We start from the raw sequence: 16,690 nt of genomic DNA, 5'->3' as shown, positions 1-16,690 counted from the left end.
CAAAAACAGGAAGCATTCCCGTTGAAAACTGGCACAAGACAGGGATGCCCTCTCTCACCACTCCTATTCAACATAGTGCTGGAAGTTCTGGCCAGGGCAATCAGGAAGGAGAAAGAAATAAAGGGTATTCAATTAGGAAAAGAGGAAGTCAAATTGTCTCTGTTTGCAGATGACATGATTGTACATCTAAAAAACCCCAGCCTCTCAGCCCAAAATCTCTTTAAGCTGATAAGCAACTTCAGCAAAGTCTCAGGATACAAAATCAATGTGCAAAAATCACAACCATTCTTATACACCAATAACAAACAGAGAGCCAAATCATGAGTGAATTCCCATTCACAACTGCTTCAAAGAGAATAAAATACCTAGGAATCCAACTTACAAGAGATGTGAAGGGCCTCTTCAAGGAGAACTACAAACCATTGCTCAGTGAAATAAAAGAGGATACAAACAAATGGAAGAACATTCCATGATCATGGGTAGGAAGAATCAATATCGTGAAAATGGCCATACTGCCCAAGGTACTTTATAGATTCAATGCCTTCCCCATTAAGCTACCAATGACATTCTTCACAGAATTGGAAAAAACTGCTTTAAAGTTCATATGGAACCAAAACAGAGCCCGCATTGCCAAGTCAATCCTAAGACAAAAGAACAAAGCTGGAGGCATCACACTACCTGACTTCAAACTATACTACAAGGCTACAGTAACCAAAACAGCATGGTACTAGTACCAAAACAGAGATATAGACCAATGGAACAGAACAGAGCCCTCAGAAATAACACCACACATCTACAACTACCTGATCTTTGACAAACTTGACAAAAACAAGAAATGGGGAAAGGATTCCCTATTTAATAAATGGTGCTGGGAAAACTGGCTAGCCATATGTAGAAAGCTGGAACTGGATCCCTTCCTTACACCTTATACAAAAATTAATTCAAGATGGATTAAAGACTTACATGTTAGACCTAAAACCTTAAAAACCCTAGAAGAAAACCTAGGCAATACCATTCAGGACATAGGCATGGGCAAGGACTTCATGTCTAAAACACCAAAAGCAATGGCAACAAAAGCCAAAATTGACAAATGGGATCTAATTAAACTAAAGAGCTTCTGCACAGCAAAAGAAACTACCGTCAGAGTGAACAGGCAACCTACAGAATAGGAGAATATTTTTGCAATCTACTCGCCTAACAAAGGGCTAATATCCAGAATCTACAATGAACTCAAACAAATTTACAAGAAAAAAACAAACAACCCCATCAACAAGTGGGTGAAGGATATGAACAGACACTTCTCAAAAGAAGACATTTATGCAGCCAACAGACACATGTATAAATGCTCTTCATCACTGGCCATCAGAGAAATGCAAATCAAAACCACAATGAGATACCATCTCACACCAGTTAGAATGGTGATCATTAAAAAGTCAGGAAACAATGGGTGCTGGAGAGGATGTAGAGAAACAGGAACACTTTTACACTGTTGGTGGGATTGTAAACTAGTTCAACCATTGTGGAAGTCAGTTTGGTGATTCCTCAGGGATCTGGAATTAGAAATATCATTTGACCGAGCCATCCCATTACTGGGTATATACCCAAAGGATTATAAGTCATGCTGCTATAAAGACACATGCACACGTATGTTTATTGTGGCACTACTCACAATAGCAAAGACTTGGAACCAACCCAAATGTCCAACAATGATAGACTGGATTAAGAAAATGTGGCACCTATGCACCATGGAATACTATGCAGCCATAAAAAAGGATGAGTTCATGTCCTTTGTAGGGACATGGTTGAAGCTGGAAACCATCATTCTCAGCAAACTATCACAAGGACAAAAAACCAAACACCACATGTTTTCACTCATAGGTGGGAATCGAAGAGTGAGAACACTTGGACACAAGAAGGGGAACATCACACACTGGAGCCTGTGGTGGGGTGGGGGTAGGGGAGAGGGATAGCATTAGGAGATACACCTAATGTAAATGAGGAGTTAATGGGTGCAGCACACCAACATGACACATGTACACATATGTAACAAACCTGCACATTGTGCACATGTACCCTAGAACTTAAAATATAATTTAAAAAAATAAAAATAAAAAATAAAAAAGCCCTCACTGAAACTACACCATATCTGCAAATTGCTTCCCATAAAAATTGTGTAAACTCTCACTTGCATCAGCACTAGATACGAAGCTCTTTTTTCATGATCAATGACATTAAGTAATATTTTAATGTTCTTTCATACTTTGATTGTTGAATCAAGATTACTATTACTTCTATTTTTCCTTGTAGATGTTATTTTATTAAGTATAGTTGTTCTGTTAACATCTGACTCATCCCCTCATTCAAATACCATAAGTATCTGAATAAGAAAGATACCATTAAGAATTGTTTTGTTTACAGAGTTTTTGGTTGGTTTATTTGCTTTCTGTTCAATTTTATTTTTACCTTTTAATAAATCAAATATTGATATTGGTACAACATTAGTATACAACCTTTGTCAAAATATTTAAAGAATCATTTCAACATTCCTTAAAGAATACCCAATGTTTCTCCACTGATTTATAAAACTATAACTTTTATCTAATTATTTCTTATAAAGTTATTTTTTGCAAGGCTTTCTATTCTGATACATAGATCTGATTAGTGGTTATTGTAGAAATATTATGTCAAATGTCCAGTGGTGGGAGAAAAGCCAAATTATAAATCACTTTAAAATTGAGTTTTATGGACCAAGCGCAAGATATGTAACAGGTGCTCAATAAATATTTGTTGAAGGAAAAAATCGATTAGAAAACATCTAATTTCCTGGAAAAATTAATAGACATGAATTGCAGATAAAAAACAAATCCCAGTTTTGCAAAAGTTTAGGAAAAAGGAAAAAAAAACTATGAGCAATAATATTTTGCTGTGAGGCCCTCAAAAATGGGAGATGGGACTGCAGTTGATGATTTTCCTCTTAATATTAATTTCCTAAAATGTAGATAGTGTTCACATTGTACATGCAATTATCTTGCAATAAAGAAAAGGAAAAAAATCCCTCGAAAACAAAAACAAAAAAGCCAGGAAATATCAGTCAGGAAAAATTACGTAGAGATTGGGTCAAAATGGCAGACTTACCATAGTGAATTTCTCTGTTCCAACTCCAAATCCTTTCAAAAAGAGGAAAGATATATTTACGTGTAAAGAATAAATCCATAAGGGCACGAGATCGGGCGGGGGCGGGGGAGGGCGCGGGGCGGCGGCAAGGCGAATTCCAAGAAGATGGAAAGCAGATAGGGCAGGCGGACTAAGAAGGTGGAGGTGGGAACCAAGTGGCCCTGAAACGGGTGAGGAAGGGGCCACTGGGTTCCGAGGACGACTGTGGCACCAACTACTCCGGATTTGGAAAGAGGCGGAGTCAGAGCCTATAGCTCCGCCAGGGCTCCAGGCTGTGTGGTGGGCGTGGGAGCCTGGTGGAGAGGAGAGCGGGGTGTTTGACAGGAAGAGGAGGCCTCTCTCTGGGCAGGAAGCCGCGCTACGGAAAGAGGGAGGAGACTGCCGCGGCGACAGCAGGGACTGGTGGAATCCCGATGTGGCTGAGGGGCCGCCACCGCCAGCAGGGAGGCGGAGGGCTAGCCAGCCAAGCGGTGCGGACGCCGCTGCCGTCCTCTTTGCCTGCCTTGCCGCCCTCCTAGACACGCTTCTCATCTACGGATCCTACTCTCCCAGCTCTTGCAAGCATTCACTCGGCCGGTCGCCTGCTGACCCTCCTTCGCCACAGGCTCATAGCGGAGGCAGCAGCGAGGTGTCCGATTTGGGCACGTGAGGCCCGCGATCCGCGGCGGTGGACGCCAGGCAGGGCAAGGCCATTAGTGGGCGCCAGAATGGAGAGGGGGATGGGAAGGAATCCAGCAGGAAACATGGGGTGGAGGTGGGCGCCAGGCAAGGGTGGGGTGGTGGAGGGCGGTGAGCAACATGAAAAGGGGGTAGGAACGGGAGCCAGACAAGGATTTGAAGGTGAGCGCCGGGAAGCAAGGGCGGTGGGTACCACGGAAATGGTTACGGTAGGCGGGGGTGTTGTGGACAGCAGCTGGGACGCTCAGGGAAGGAGGGCAGTGGGTGCCGGTCAAAGCCGCTTTGCAAGGGGATTGGGGGTGGACGCCAGTGGCAGCAAGGGGTTCCCGGAGGGCAGTGGGCTGTGAGCTAGGAGGAGGTGGCCCAGCCACTTCTGCAGAGTTCCTAACCCCAGACAGCTCTACTGCACCACTCCAGCCTTTCCCCATAGCCCAAAGGAACTTAAGAGGGAGAGCACTGCAGGCATGCAGCCAGGATTTCCAGCATTGCTTCCAGGCTCCTGGGGGAAACTTAGGCACTAGCGCAGAGTACATCCAGACATGGCTATAGGGAAAAGTTTGCCTTGTGGCACACTGGATATGTCTCTCTATCCTCTCTCCTCCCCCAGCAGGCATGAAGACCCCCAACGCACAGGAAGCCGAAGGGCAACAAACCAGGGCAGCTGCAGGACGGGCCACTGGGTCTGCAAACATGACAAAGAAAAAAGTCTCCCAAAAGAAGCAGAGAGGCAGACCTTCATCCCAGCCCCGCAGGAACATCGTGGGTTGCAGAATTTCTCATGGATGGAAGGAAGGAGATGAGCCCATCACCCAGTGGAAAGGAACCGTTCTGGATCAGGTGCCTATAAATCCCTCTCTTTATCTGGTGAAATATGATGGAATTGACTGTGTCTATGGACTGGAACTTCACAGAGATGAAAGGGTTTTGTCTCTTAAAATTCTTTCTGACAGGGTGGCATCATCTCACGTTAGTGATGCCAACCTTGCAAATACCATAATTGGCAAAGCAGTGGAACACATGTTTGAGGGAGAGCATGGTTCTAAGGATGAATGGAGGGGGATGGTCTTAGCTCAAGCACCTATCATGAAAGCCTGGTTTTATATTACCTATGAGAAAGATCCTGTCTTGTACATGTACCAGCTTCTAGATGATTATAAGGAAGGTGACCTCCGCATCATGCCAGAATCCAGTGAGTCTCCTCCAACGGAGAGGGAGCCAGGAGGAGTTGTAGATGGCCTAATAGGTAAGCATGTGGAATATACCAAAGAAGATGGCTCCAAAAGGATCGGCATGGTCATTCACCAAGTGGAAGCCAAACCCTCTGTGTATTTCATCAAGTTTGATGATGATTTCCATATCTATGTCTATGATTTGGTGAAAAAGTCCTAACTGTTAGGGTAAAATTTGGCACATGTGTGGAAACAAATGTATAATTTGTAGACATGCAAAAAATGTTGCCTTTCAGTGTATTGAAAGCTTATGGAATCGCTGATAACATCTTTGCCAGCATTAACTATTGTTTTGCTCTAAAAAATACAAACTTGTGTGTACATGACATGCTGTGTGTAAGCCCTTTGTCTTGTTGAAAAGATCGAGTGTGTTTGGTGAATGGGGCCTGAAAGGAAGGAACAGCTGTCAGAGAGCTGTGGCTTAAAGGAAAATACACAGAATAAATTGAGTAGAGAGGAACATAAAGATGCTTAGAAGAGGTCCAGAGTAAAGAGAAGGATCAACCTGACAGGGTCTGCGGAGAGGATAAAGGATACTCAACGGAAGAGGCTTTGTGGGTTAGAGTGTTGGAGAGGTTAGAAGAAGCGGGCCACTGAGGAAGGAGGAGTTCAAAGAAGAAAGACTGACAGAGGGAGTGGGAATACAGGAACAGAGTTGTGGGGTGTGGGGCCCATGAGAGATCAGAAGGCCCAGGAAAATGTTGGACTTCTGGTAGTGTCCACATTGCTCTTCCTGGCTCTATGCACAAAGGAAGTGGCATGTGTCAAAGATGCCAGATACATTGGAGGTTCCCTAGAAGGGCATTCTGACAAGGATGACTCAGTAAGGTTAATCAGGAGCAAAATTTATACCCATAAGGCTTTTCCTGTTTCAGGGAGTTCAGGATGCTCCTGCCCAGCAGAACCCCAACCCTCAGCCTAGACACACTAACATGGTGCCCCACATGTGCTGGGCTGTGGGCTGCCTCCTCACATTTGTCCTGCACTAGATAAACAATCTTGGCAGAGGATGGGTTAGTGGGTCAGAACTTAAGAGATGTGCCATCTTGCATTTGGAAAGTACTTTATCCAGAAAAAAATGGAAACACTGAACTCAGGTACAGCAGTCTCATCACACCGGTTCCTTCTGCTGGAATGTTTGTTTTCTATCTAGAGATGAGGGGCATCAGAGGATTGAGCCTAGTGTTTCTCTCTAGGTTTTGGGGAGTGCCTGACTGTCCACGCTTCTTTCAGCAGCTGCCTGAAACCACAGGTGGTTCCGACCAATAATCCACTAAAAGAGGCCTGCTGTCACAAGAATCCACATTCTGGTTAGACCTTCCCCACAAAGCTGGGGTCTGCAGACCCCTCACAGGCACCTGTTGGCCAGTCTTGCCTACCCCAGCTCACAGAGACCTGTGATGGAATTCTGGTCAGCTCTTTGTTTCCAGGTGAGGCAGATGCCATGGGGAAGTTGGGCTGGGAGTTGTGACTTGGCATAACTAACTCATTCAGCTGTATAGTGTCACAAGGAAGCATCAAGGTTGGTGGGGAGAGGGAGCAGCAACCCACAAAAAGTCCCTCAAAACTATGGTGTCTGATGCAAAGATCTGTGTCTTTCTCTTCCTCCCCTCCTTGCATTTCCCAAGTCTTTCTCCTATAGCCCATCTGAAAACCCTCTCACTGGTTTCTGCAACCACACCCTTCACTAAATTATACCTCTGACCCCAAGAAAGAGTGCTGGTGACTCCCTGCTGCCCAGGTTACCCTAACTCCATGCATAGTGGGAGATGCAAGGAGCTGCCAGGAGTTGAAAGAAGATGGCAAATAGAGTTTATTCTCTCCACCCAACATGGCCTGAGGCTGACTGCCTCAAGAATTACACAAGGCAAGCCTACCTCACCGTAGCAAGGATTAAATTTCTTGTATACATCACACAATTTCATCCAACAAAATCCAGCAAGCTGCCCAAGAACCAGTCTCAGTCAGCTGCCAGGTTTTTTTCATCTTTATGTTTTTATTGTTTTCTATTTTTAATTAGGTACTTTAGACATTTGAGAGATTTCACACAATGAAAATTTATGTTTCTGGATTCTCCTAAAATTGAAACAGAACGACAACAACAACAAAAACGTGAGGATTAGGGCCCTCATTCCAAAAAGGATACATGCAGCTGGGCCTTAGGTAGGTCTCAGTCCAGTTTAGACTCCGAATACCCTCTCCAGTTGGCCACACCCTCAGCTGGCCTGCTTCACTCTAATAAAATGCACAGTTGTTCCCTGGAAGCGTTTGCACTTGTAACTGGGGCTACACTCTGGAAAAACTGCCCCTTTGACTTGCTTTGATCCCATTTGCTTTTTAATTTACTTGTTTTATCTTTACCCCACAAATACTTACTTCAGGTGGGCTCTCTGCCAGGCGCTCTTCTAGACACAGATACTGATGATGTAATAATGAATGAAAGAAGCAAACTAAAATTCTTATCCTCATGCAGCTTTCATTTCAGTGTGGGGGACAGACAGAAGCCAAAATAAATAAGCAATTATAATGTATTTTCATAGTGACCAGTGTTAAATAGAAAAACATAAAGCAAGGAATTGAGATAGAAAATTTCAGGAGGGAGGCTGAAACTAGATAGATAAGGTGTCCAGGGAAGACCTCACTGAGAACTTGGCTTTTGAGTCTCCCCTGAAGGCAATGGGAGAACTGACCCTGTAGCTGTCTGGGGAAGGAGCATTCCAGATGGAGGGACAGCACGTGCTGAGGCCCCAAGACAGGTTTAGGCCTAGCATGTTTGAGGAGCAAGGAGGATGTTATCATGTCTGGAGCTGAGTGAGCAAGGCAGAGAAAAGCAAAAGGTGGTTTTAGAGAGGTAATGGGGATGAGGGAGAGGCAGACAGCTTATAGCCCTGTAGGTTTCAAAATGCAATTTGGCTTTTACACTGAATGTGATGGAAAGCCATCCATGTATTTATAATGGAGGGGAGACCAGATTTGTCTTAGTTTTACAGGATCACTCTGACAACTTGGAGAATAGTTTTTATTAGTATATGATGAATAAACGGAGAATAATTAGTAGGCTATTCCAATTATGTAGATAACAGATAATGGTGGGTTTCAGTATCCTGATGGTAGTAGACGTGGTGAAAATTAGTTGGATCTGGCTGTTTTCAGGTATACCCTGCATGTTTTCCTATTTGATAATGCTGTGCAGTGGAAGATAAATATCAGTCAAGTACAGCACCACATTTTCTGGTCCTTTTTTGAAGATTTTCTTAAGAGAAACAAATTTCCAGTGAAAACCATAGATGACAGAGTTGGGCTGTATACTCAATGCCTAGATTGGATATAGAATACTGATGAAGTGATCTCTAGAGAATGAGAAACCAACCCAGAGACTCATTGATAAATTGTTATTATCAGCTTTGCCCCTCTGGATAACTCCCCTAGCTATTATGTAGGACTTTGTTGCCTAATATTGAGAATTGAGTCAGCCAAAAACATTGGAAGTTTAATGTTATGAGACACAAGCAGCCATTATACCACACAGAATTGAAAGTAAATGCTAAGCCTTGCTAATGGTACGGTGCAGCTCTGTCTCTGCTTTGTCAGGCACAGCTGCTCTAAGGAGAAAAATCATTAGAAATGGGGCAAGTGATCTCCGTGCTTAATGGAGATCAAATTCCATATGCATGCATCTTAGTAGGTTGGAGAATTTTCATGAGGGAAAGAATCAAGCTTTTATAGCTCTGTTAGATATGGATGCCCAAGTAAACTCTTCTACTGAACTCCTGGAAGGAGAAAGCATCCGAAATTAGGTAACAGGGTTTGGCCAGGTTTACAGCAGGAGAAAGAAAGAAGCCAATATGACCTTGTGAACAAAACTTTTTAGGCCAATTCTGCATACTGATGCTTCTACCTTCACATCTGAATATCACTGGGAACTGATGCTTGTATTTCCCTGTTTCATAAGTGGCAGATGAAATTTCACCATACACAGATAAGTACTAGTGGGACACATAAATTTATCTGTCACCAGCTTTCCTGTCTCTCCCTGGGTGACCCAACACAAAGTATAGAATTCTAGGAAGAAAAAAGAAAATCTGTGCCCTGAATAAATATTCATACCTATAGGAGGCAGTAGTAAGACATGCAGGATCTTTACAGAACAGCTTTGTATGCCCAGTGCAAAATCTAACCGTAGCTGAAGGCTGATAGTGGAATATTTTCAAATAAATTCAGTTGTTTCTCCAATGGCCCCAGCTGTTGCAGACATCTTGACTCTATCTGAATCTACTACACAGACTAATAGAACATGGTACACTGTTTTAAATATTGACAACACTTTCTTTCCCATACTAGCATCTGAGGATTAAGATCTGTTCACATTCATGTGACAAGGCCTCTAATACATGTTCGTTGTACTCCGCCAGTGTTACCTAAACTCCAGTGCCGTTTGCCAAAATGGAATAGGTTAGAATTTGGTGCAAGTTCTTCTTCATTCAGATTTTCAAAAGTTTCACTATACATGACATCCTGATGGTTGGCAGTCAGAAGCCTCAGTCTTAATAGCCCTACCTAGCTGTGGTATTATCACACATCCTCTAGGAAGAATGACTGAAAGTCTCCAAAAAGAATCAGGATTAATATTGAAAATCACCAGCAAAATTCAGGAGTAATGTTGTTTGCCAGTAATATCTCTTGCTTGCCAGTAATGTTTCCTGGAAGTATGTAGGCAAATTCACAATAAAACCTCAGGCAAAGAAAAACTGTCTCTTCAGCACCCCCACCACCAAAAAGGAGTTTCAGCATCTAACTAGATTCTTTGGATATTGGAAATGCTTTGTGATTGCTTGGACGTTCTGCTTGGTCCTTTACATTAGCTAACCCACAAATCAGCATCGTTTGAGTAAAGCCTGAAACGAAGTTCTGCCATGGAAACAGTCCAGTAAGTTATGTCATGTTCTCTACCTTTGGAGCACTACAATTTTAATGATACCTTTGAGCTATGTAAGTATCTGTAACTGATGATTTTCCAATTGCTGTCTCTGGAAAAGGGAAGCAATCTTCACCTGGAGACATGTCTTGGGGTTTTGGACTCCTCTTCTTCCTGACAAGACTACCAGATACACCACTTTTGAAAAGCAGCTACTATCTGTGATATGTTTTGGCTTTGTGTCCCCACCCGAATCTCACCTTGAATTGTGATCCCCGTAATCCCCATGTGTCAAGGGCAGGACCAGGTGGAGGTAACTGAATCCTGGGGGTGGTTCCCCCCGTGCTGTTATTATGATAATGAGTGAGTCTCATGAGATCTGATGGTTTTATAAGTGTCTGGCATTTCCCCTGCTTGCACTTCTTCCTGCCACCCTGTGAACACGGTACCTCTCTTCCCCTTCCCCTTCCACCAGTATTGTAAGTTTCCTGAGGCTTTCCCAGCCATGTGGAACTGAGTCAATTAAACCTCTTTTCTTTATAAATTACTCAGACTTGGGTATTTCTTCATAGCAGCGTGAGAACTGACTAATACATTTTGCTACTGGGCTCATTTCAGAACTGAACACCTGAACCACGGAGGTCAGCCTTGCACCTCTCCAGCCTGACATTCCTGTTTGGGATTGATCAATTTCAACTTAATACCTCCAATTGTGAGAAGAGCTCAGCAGGCCTTGCTTGTGAAAGGTAAATTGCATATTAAAAAACTTACTTGGCCTCACCCCAGTGGCATATAGGCTTTACCTGAAAAAGTGGCTTTACCCCTTTCAAGGAAACTCTATTCCCTACTCCCCACCTGAAGTAAAGCAGCTGGCTAAATGAGGCCCTTGACTCACAGAGGTTCAACTAAATGTGTGGGCCTGGTTCACTGACAGTTTCGATAAGCTGAAACCTGCTGGTGTCCACTGGGCTGCTGCATATGTTCAAACTTACTGCTAGCTATGCAAAACTGAAAGATATGGATGCTCTCCTCAGTGGCCGGAACACAAAGCCATTTTCATAAATCTGGGTTACACTCCCCTAGATGAAGTTTGTTACACTTTTACTGGCTCATAGGATATTGACAATGACCTACTTGTTTGAGTTGCCACTTGGAAAACTACAAAATTGCAGACTAAAGACACCTGCGTTTGGGCCTGCACCTAAAGAAACGAATTGTTGCTACTGCTGCTGCTCCTGCTTAATGTATCTGATTTACTCATGTAGATGACGACCACATAAGAGACCATTACCTGATGACACTGAAATCAAGCTCCAGAATGAGCATGAACCACTTAAGTTGCTTCAATTTCTAACTGAATCCATAATTCTACCGGGTTTAGCAACACATCCACCTTCATAAACAGAATCAAAGTACAGGACTGTTTCTGTTGTGGAGGCTACCATTGCATGCCAGAATTCTGGCCTTCCAAATCTTATCTGCCAGTGAGAGTGGCCACATTGCATAAAGTTTTGCTCCTGACACCACTGTACTTGGCACCTTGATGACAATGAATTTTTTATCTCCTCTATGGATTACTGGCTGTGCCTTACCACTGTTGACCATTTTTCAGATTAATAGTGCTGCTGTTCCAATCCAATGATCCAGCACTGACACTACATTATGGTCCCTGAAGAAACCATGTGTCATGTTTTTATTTTCCTGGACCATTTGCAGTTGGAAATGGTGCATCTTGCATCACAAAAGCCATTCAACAATGGCTTAATAGTGAAGGTATTCATGGACTGTCCATGCTCCCTACCATACAGAAGCACCAGATATTTTAAAAATAGCTTTATTAAGATGTAATTCACATAGAATATGATTCACTAGTTTAAAGTATGCAATTAACCATCGTCATAGTAAATTTAGAACATTTTCATTACCTCATAAAGGAATCCCTAAACTTTAGCTATCATTTCCCCAATGCTGCCATCCTTCTTGCCCTAAGCAACCACTAATTTACTTTCTGTTCCTATATATCTGCCTATTGTGAACATTTTATGTAAATGGAATCATATAATATTTGGTCCTTTGTGACGGGTTTCTTTCAATTAGCATGATGTTTTCAAAATTTATCCATATTTGTAGCATGCTCATCATTCATTTTTATGGCTGAGCATATGGATATATAAAATTTTGTTCATTCATTTATCCCTTGATAGATATTTGGGTTGTATTCACCTTTGGACAATTATGACTAATGCTGCTATAAATATTTATGTAAATGTTTTTATTTAGGTTTTTTTTATTTCTTTTAGGTTTATACCAAGGGAGAAATTGCTGGACCATATGGTAATTCCATGTCTGTTTGAGGAATTCCAGAGTGTTTATCAAAGTGACTGTGAAAATTTACATTCCCACATGCAGTATAAGAAGAGTCCAATTTCTTTAAATGTTCAACAATTGTTATTAGACTTTTACATTCTTACTATTTTAGTGTGTCTGATGTGTTACCTTATTGTGTTTTACTTTGAATTTCCCTGATGACTAATGATGCCAAGCAAAATATTCTGAACTTATTGGCTATTTGTATATCTTCCTTGGAGAAATATCTGTTCAGATGATTTGCCTATTTTTATTGAATTATAAGAATTCTTTATATATATTTTATACAAGTCCCATATCAGATACATGAGAGGCAAATACTTTCTCCCTATCTATGGGTTTACCTTTCAGTTTCTTGAGAGTGTGCTTTCAAGCATAAGCGGTTCTAATTTTGATGAAGCTGAATTAATCTTTTTTTTTATTTGTGGCTCATGCTTTTGTTTTTTTTCTTTTTTTAACTTTTATTTTAGGTTCAGAGGTATATGTGTAAGTTTGTAATATAGGTAAACTATATGTCATAGGGGTTTGGTGTGCAAATTATTTCATCACCCAGGTAATAAGCATAGTACTGAATAGGTACTTTTTCAATCCTCTCCCTCCTCTTACCCTCCACCCTTAAGTATGCCACAGTGTCTATGGTTCCCTTCTTTGTGTCCATCTCTACTCGGTGTTTAGCTCCCACTTATAAGGGAGAACATGTAGATTTGGTTTTCTGTTCCTACATTAGCTTGCTTAGGATAATGGCCTACGGCTCAATCCACATTGCTACAAAGGACATGACCTCATTCCTTTTTATTGCTACATAGTATTGCATGGTTTATATGTCCCCAATATTCGATTTTTCTAGGTGACCCAAAGTGTGACTTTTAATTTTTTTATAGTATTTTTATTTTCATAGGTTTTGGGGGAACAGATGGTATTTGGTTACAAGAATAAGTTCTTTAGTGGTGATTTGTGAGATTTTGGTGCACCCATCACCCAAGCAGTAAACACTGAACCCAATTTGTAGTATTTTGTCCTTTATGCCCCACTCCAACCCTTTCCCCCAAGTCCCCAAAGTCCATTGTATCATTCTTATGCCTTTGCATCCCCATAGATTAGCTCCCACTTATGAATGAGAACATACAATGTTTGGTTTTCCATTCCTGAGTTACTTCACCTAGAATGATGGTCTCCAATTCCATCCAGGTTGCTGCAAATTCCATTAATTCATTCCTTTTTATGGCAGAGTAATATTCCATTGTATATATACACCACAGTTTATTTACCCATTCATTGATAGACATTTGGGCTGGTTTCATATTTTTGCAATCGCAAATTGTGCTGCTATAAACATGCACGTGCAAATAACTTTTTTGTAAAATGACTTTTTTTCCTCTCGGTAGATACCCAGTAGTGGGATTGCTGGATGGAACGTTAGTTCTACTTTAATTTTTTAAGGAATCTCCACACTATTTTCCATAGTGATTGTACTAGTTTACATTCCCACTAGCAGGGTAGAAGTATTCCCTTTTTACTGCATCCATGCCAACATCTATTATTTTTTAATTTTTTTATAATGACCATTCTCATGGGAGTAAAGTGGCATTGCATTGTGGTTTTGATTTGCATTTCCCTGATCGTTAGTGAGGTTGAGCATTTTTATACATTTGTTGGCCATTTGTATATCTTCTCTTGAGAATTGTCTATTCATGTCCTTAGCCCACATTTTGATGATATTATTTGTTTTTTCTTGATAATTTGTTTGAGTTGCTTGTAGATTCTGGATATTAGTCCTTTTTGAATAGATAGATTCTGAAGATTTCCTCCCACTCTGTCCGTTGTCTGTTTATTCTGATGACTGTTCCTTTTGCTGTGCAGAACTCTTTAGTTTAATTAAGTTCCACTTACTTATCTTTGTTTTAGTTTCGTTTGCTTTTGGGTTCTTGGTCATGAAGTCTTTGACTAAGCCAATGCCTAGAAGAGTTTTTCTGATGTTATCGTTTAGAATTTTTACAGTTTCAGGTCTTGGACTTAAGTCCTTGACCCATCTTGAGATGATTTTTGTATAGGGTGAGAGATGAGGATCTAGTTTCATTCTCCTACATGTGGCTTGCCAATTATGCCAGCACCATTTGTTGAATAGAGTGTCCTTTCCCCACTTTATGTTTTTGTTTGCTTTGATGAAAATCAGTTGGCTGTAGGCATTTGGGTTTATTTCTGGGTCCTCTATTCTTTAAGATTGGTCTATGTGCCTGTTTTTATACCAGTGTCATGCAGTTTTGGTGACTATGGACTTCTAGTATAGTTCGAAGTTGGGGAATGTGATGCCTCCAGATTTGTTCTTTTTGCTTAGTCTTCCTTTGGCTATGCAGGCTCTTTTTTCGTTCCATGTGAATTTTAGGATTTTTTTTCCAGTTCTGTGAAGAATGATGGTGGCTTTTTTATGAGAATTGCAATGATATTTGTAGATTTCTTTTGGCAGTATTCTTTTTCACAATGTTGATTCTACCCATCCATGAGCATGGGATTTGTTTCCATTTGTTTGTGTCATCTATGGTTTCTTTCAGCAGTGTTTTGTGGTTTTCCTTGTAGAGATCTTTCACCTCCTTGGTTATGTATATTTGTAAGTATTTTGTTTCTTTTGTGGCTATTGTGAAAGGGGTTGAGTTCTTGATTTGATTCTCAGCTTGGTCACTGTTGGTGTATAGCAGAGCTACTGATTTGTGTACATTAATTTTGTATCCTGAAACTTTGCTGAATTCATTTATCAGTTCCTGGAGCGTTTTGGAGAAGTCTTTATGGTTTCTAGGTATACAATCATATCATCAGCAAACAGTTACAGTTTGACTTCCTCTTTACTGATTTGGAGGCCCTTTATTTCTTTCTCTTGTCTGATTGCTCTGGCTAGGACTTCCAGTACTATGTTGAACATAAGTGGTGAGAGTGGGCATACTTTTCTTGTTCCAGTTCTCAGAGGAAATGCTTTCAACTTTTCCCTGTTCAGTATTATGTTGGCTGTGGGTTTGCCATAGATGGCTTTTATTACATTGAGGTATGTCCTTTGTATGCCAATTTTGCTGAGAGTTTTAATCATGAAGGTATGCTGGCTTTTGTCAGATGCTTTTTCTGCATCTATTGAGATAATCATGTGATTTTTGTTTTTAATTCTGTTTATGGGGTGTATTGCATTTATTGACTTGCATATGTTTAACCATCCCTGCATCCCTTGTATGAAACTTACTTTATCAGGATGGATTATGTTTTTAATATGCTGTTGGATTCCATTAGCTAGTGTTTTGTTAAGGATTTTTGTATCTATGTTTATCAGGGATATTTGTAACCTGCACAGACTTTGGGGACTGAACAAAGGGGACAAATGCTGGAATGAAAGACAAAGACAAAAGTATGTTTGGAAGAAGGGGTCAGAGGGCACCTTGCCTCTAGTGGACAAGGGCCCTGAGCTTTTTCAGCCCTCCGAATTTATTAGGTAAGAGAGATAACGAGAAGGGGGGGTGATTGTCAGGTAATTGTCACTCAGCCGTTCGGTTCACAGCAGGCTTGTGAGACTGCATCCTTCAAACAATAGGTGCTAGATTTCCCAGTAGATAACTTCAAGGAGCCTGGCACCAGGGAGTGATGGCCCTGAGCAAACTTTTTGGTGGCAGGCGCAGTGTGAGTTTGTCCACATCCTGTATTCATGATAAACGGTTTGCTGTTTGATCATATAGCCTCCAGTGGAATGCTGAGTTGATCACATCCTATGGGCCTTTGGCTCCCTACACATCCCCCTTTGTGTTTACAAATTAATAGAAAGAATGTAAGTCCAGGCTTGGCAGCACCCATTTTCTGATTGGCAGTCCATCTGATTTTACAGACTATGAACAGAAGACAGAGACAAAACAACATTATTCCAAGAACTACATATAAGATGTTAATGTGGTGCCTCAGATAGGTCCAAGGGTTGAGGCTCTCCAAGCCTTGCTGGAATTCAGTCCAGTCTTCTAAAGAAGGCTGAAATTCTTGAGTTCGCCTATTTAAATCAAGAATTTTGTTTTGTAATTCACCAATATCAAAGGTGATGATGGATGTGAAAGCTTCCTATAAATGGGCTTTCACAAGGTCCCGTGGATACTCACTTTTTTTATATTCTAAATTTGTTACACAAATATGAATGTGGTTAAAATGACAATGCAATTGCTGCTGCAACTGCAAGCTTTATACTTGTTCTGCTAACCATAGAAACATGGATTTCAACATTGCCACTTCAGTTTGTAACTCAATGTAGCCATGCTTGGTTGGCTGTGCACATCCAGTTCTCCATGTACTGAGCCATTTGAATAGAACG

At 41.3% G+C, this 16,690-nt stretch overlaps 1 protein-coding gene across 10 annotated transcripts; it reads left to right on the top strand.

Moving 5' to 3' along the window:
* The first annotated feature begins 3,460 nt into the window (after window positions 1-3,460).
* Window positions 3,461-5,407, top strand: LOC129476446 (spindlin-2). 10 transcript variants are annotated; one of them, XM_063635282.1, is made up of 3 exons: window positions 3,537-3,857; window positions 4,463-4,689; window positions 4,993-5,407. In XM_063635282.1, exons 2-3 carry the CDS (start codon window positions 4,465-4,467, stop codon window positions 5,239-5,241), a joined length of 474 nt encoding a protein of 157 aa, XP_063491352.1. In that variant the 5' UTR covers window positions 3,537-3,857; window positions 4,463-4,464; the 3' UTR covers window positions 5,242-5,407. The 10 variants fall into 10 exon arrangements, with proteins under 10 accessions (XP_055125411.1, XP_055125410.1, XP_063491352.1 ...); XM_063635284.1 differs by having other exon boundaries at window positions 3,547-3,802; XM_063635283.1 differs by having other exon boundaries at window positions 3,550-3,852.
* The last annotated feature ends 11,283 nt before the right edge of the window (window positions 5,408-16,690 follow it).

This window comes from Symphalangus syndactylus, chromosome X (genome assembly GCF_028878055.3).
Source record: "Symphalangus syndactylus isolate Jambi chromosome X, NHGRI_mSymSyn1-v2.1_pri, whole genome shotgun sequence".
Classification (NCBI taxonomy): Eukaryota; Metazoa; Chordata; class Mammalia; order Primates; family Hylobatidae; genus Symphalangus; species Symphalangus syndactylus.
Note: the sequence above shows the minus strand (reverse complement) of the source record. Positions and strands in the feature narration are given on the sequence as shown.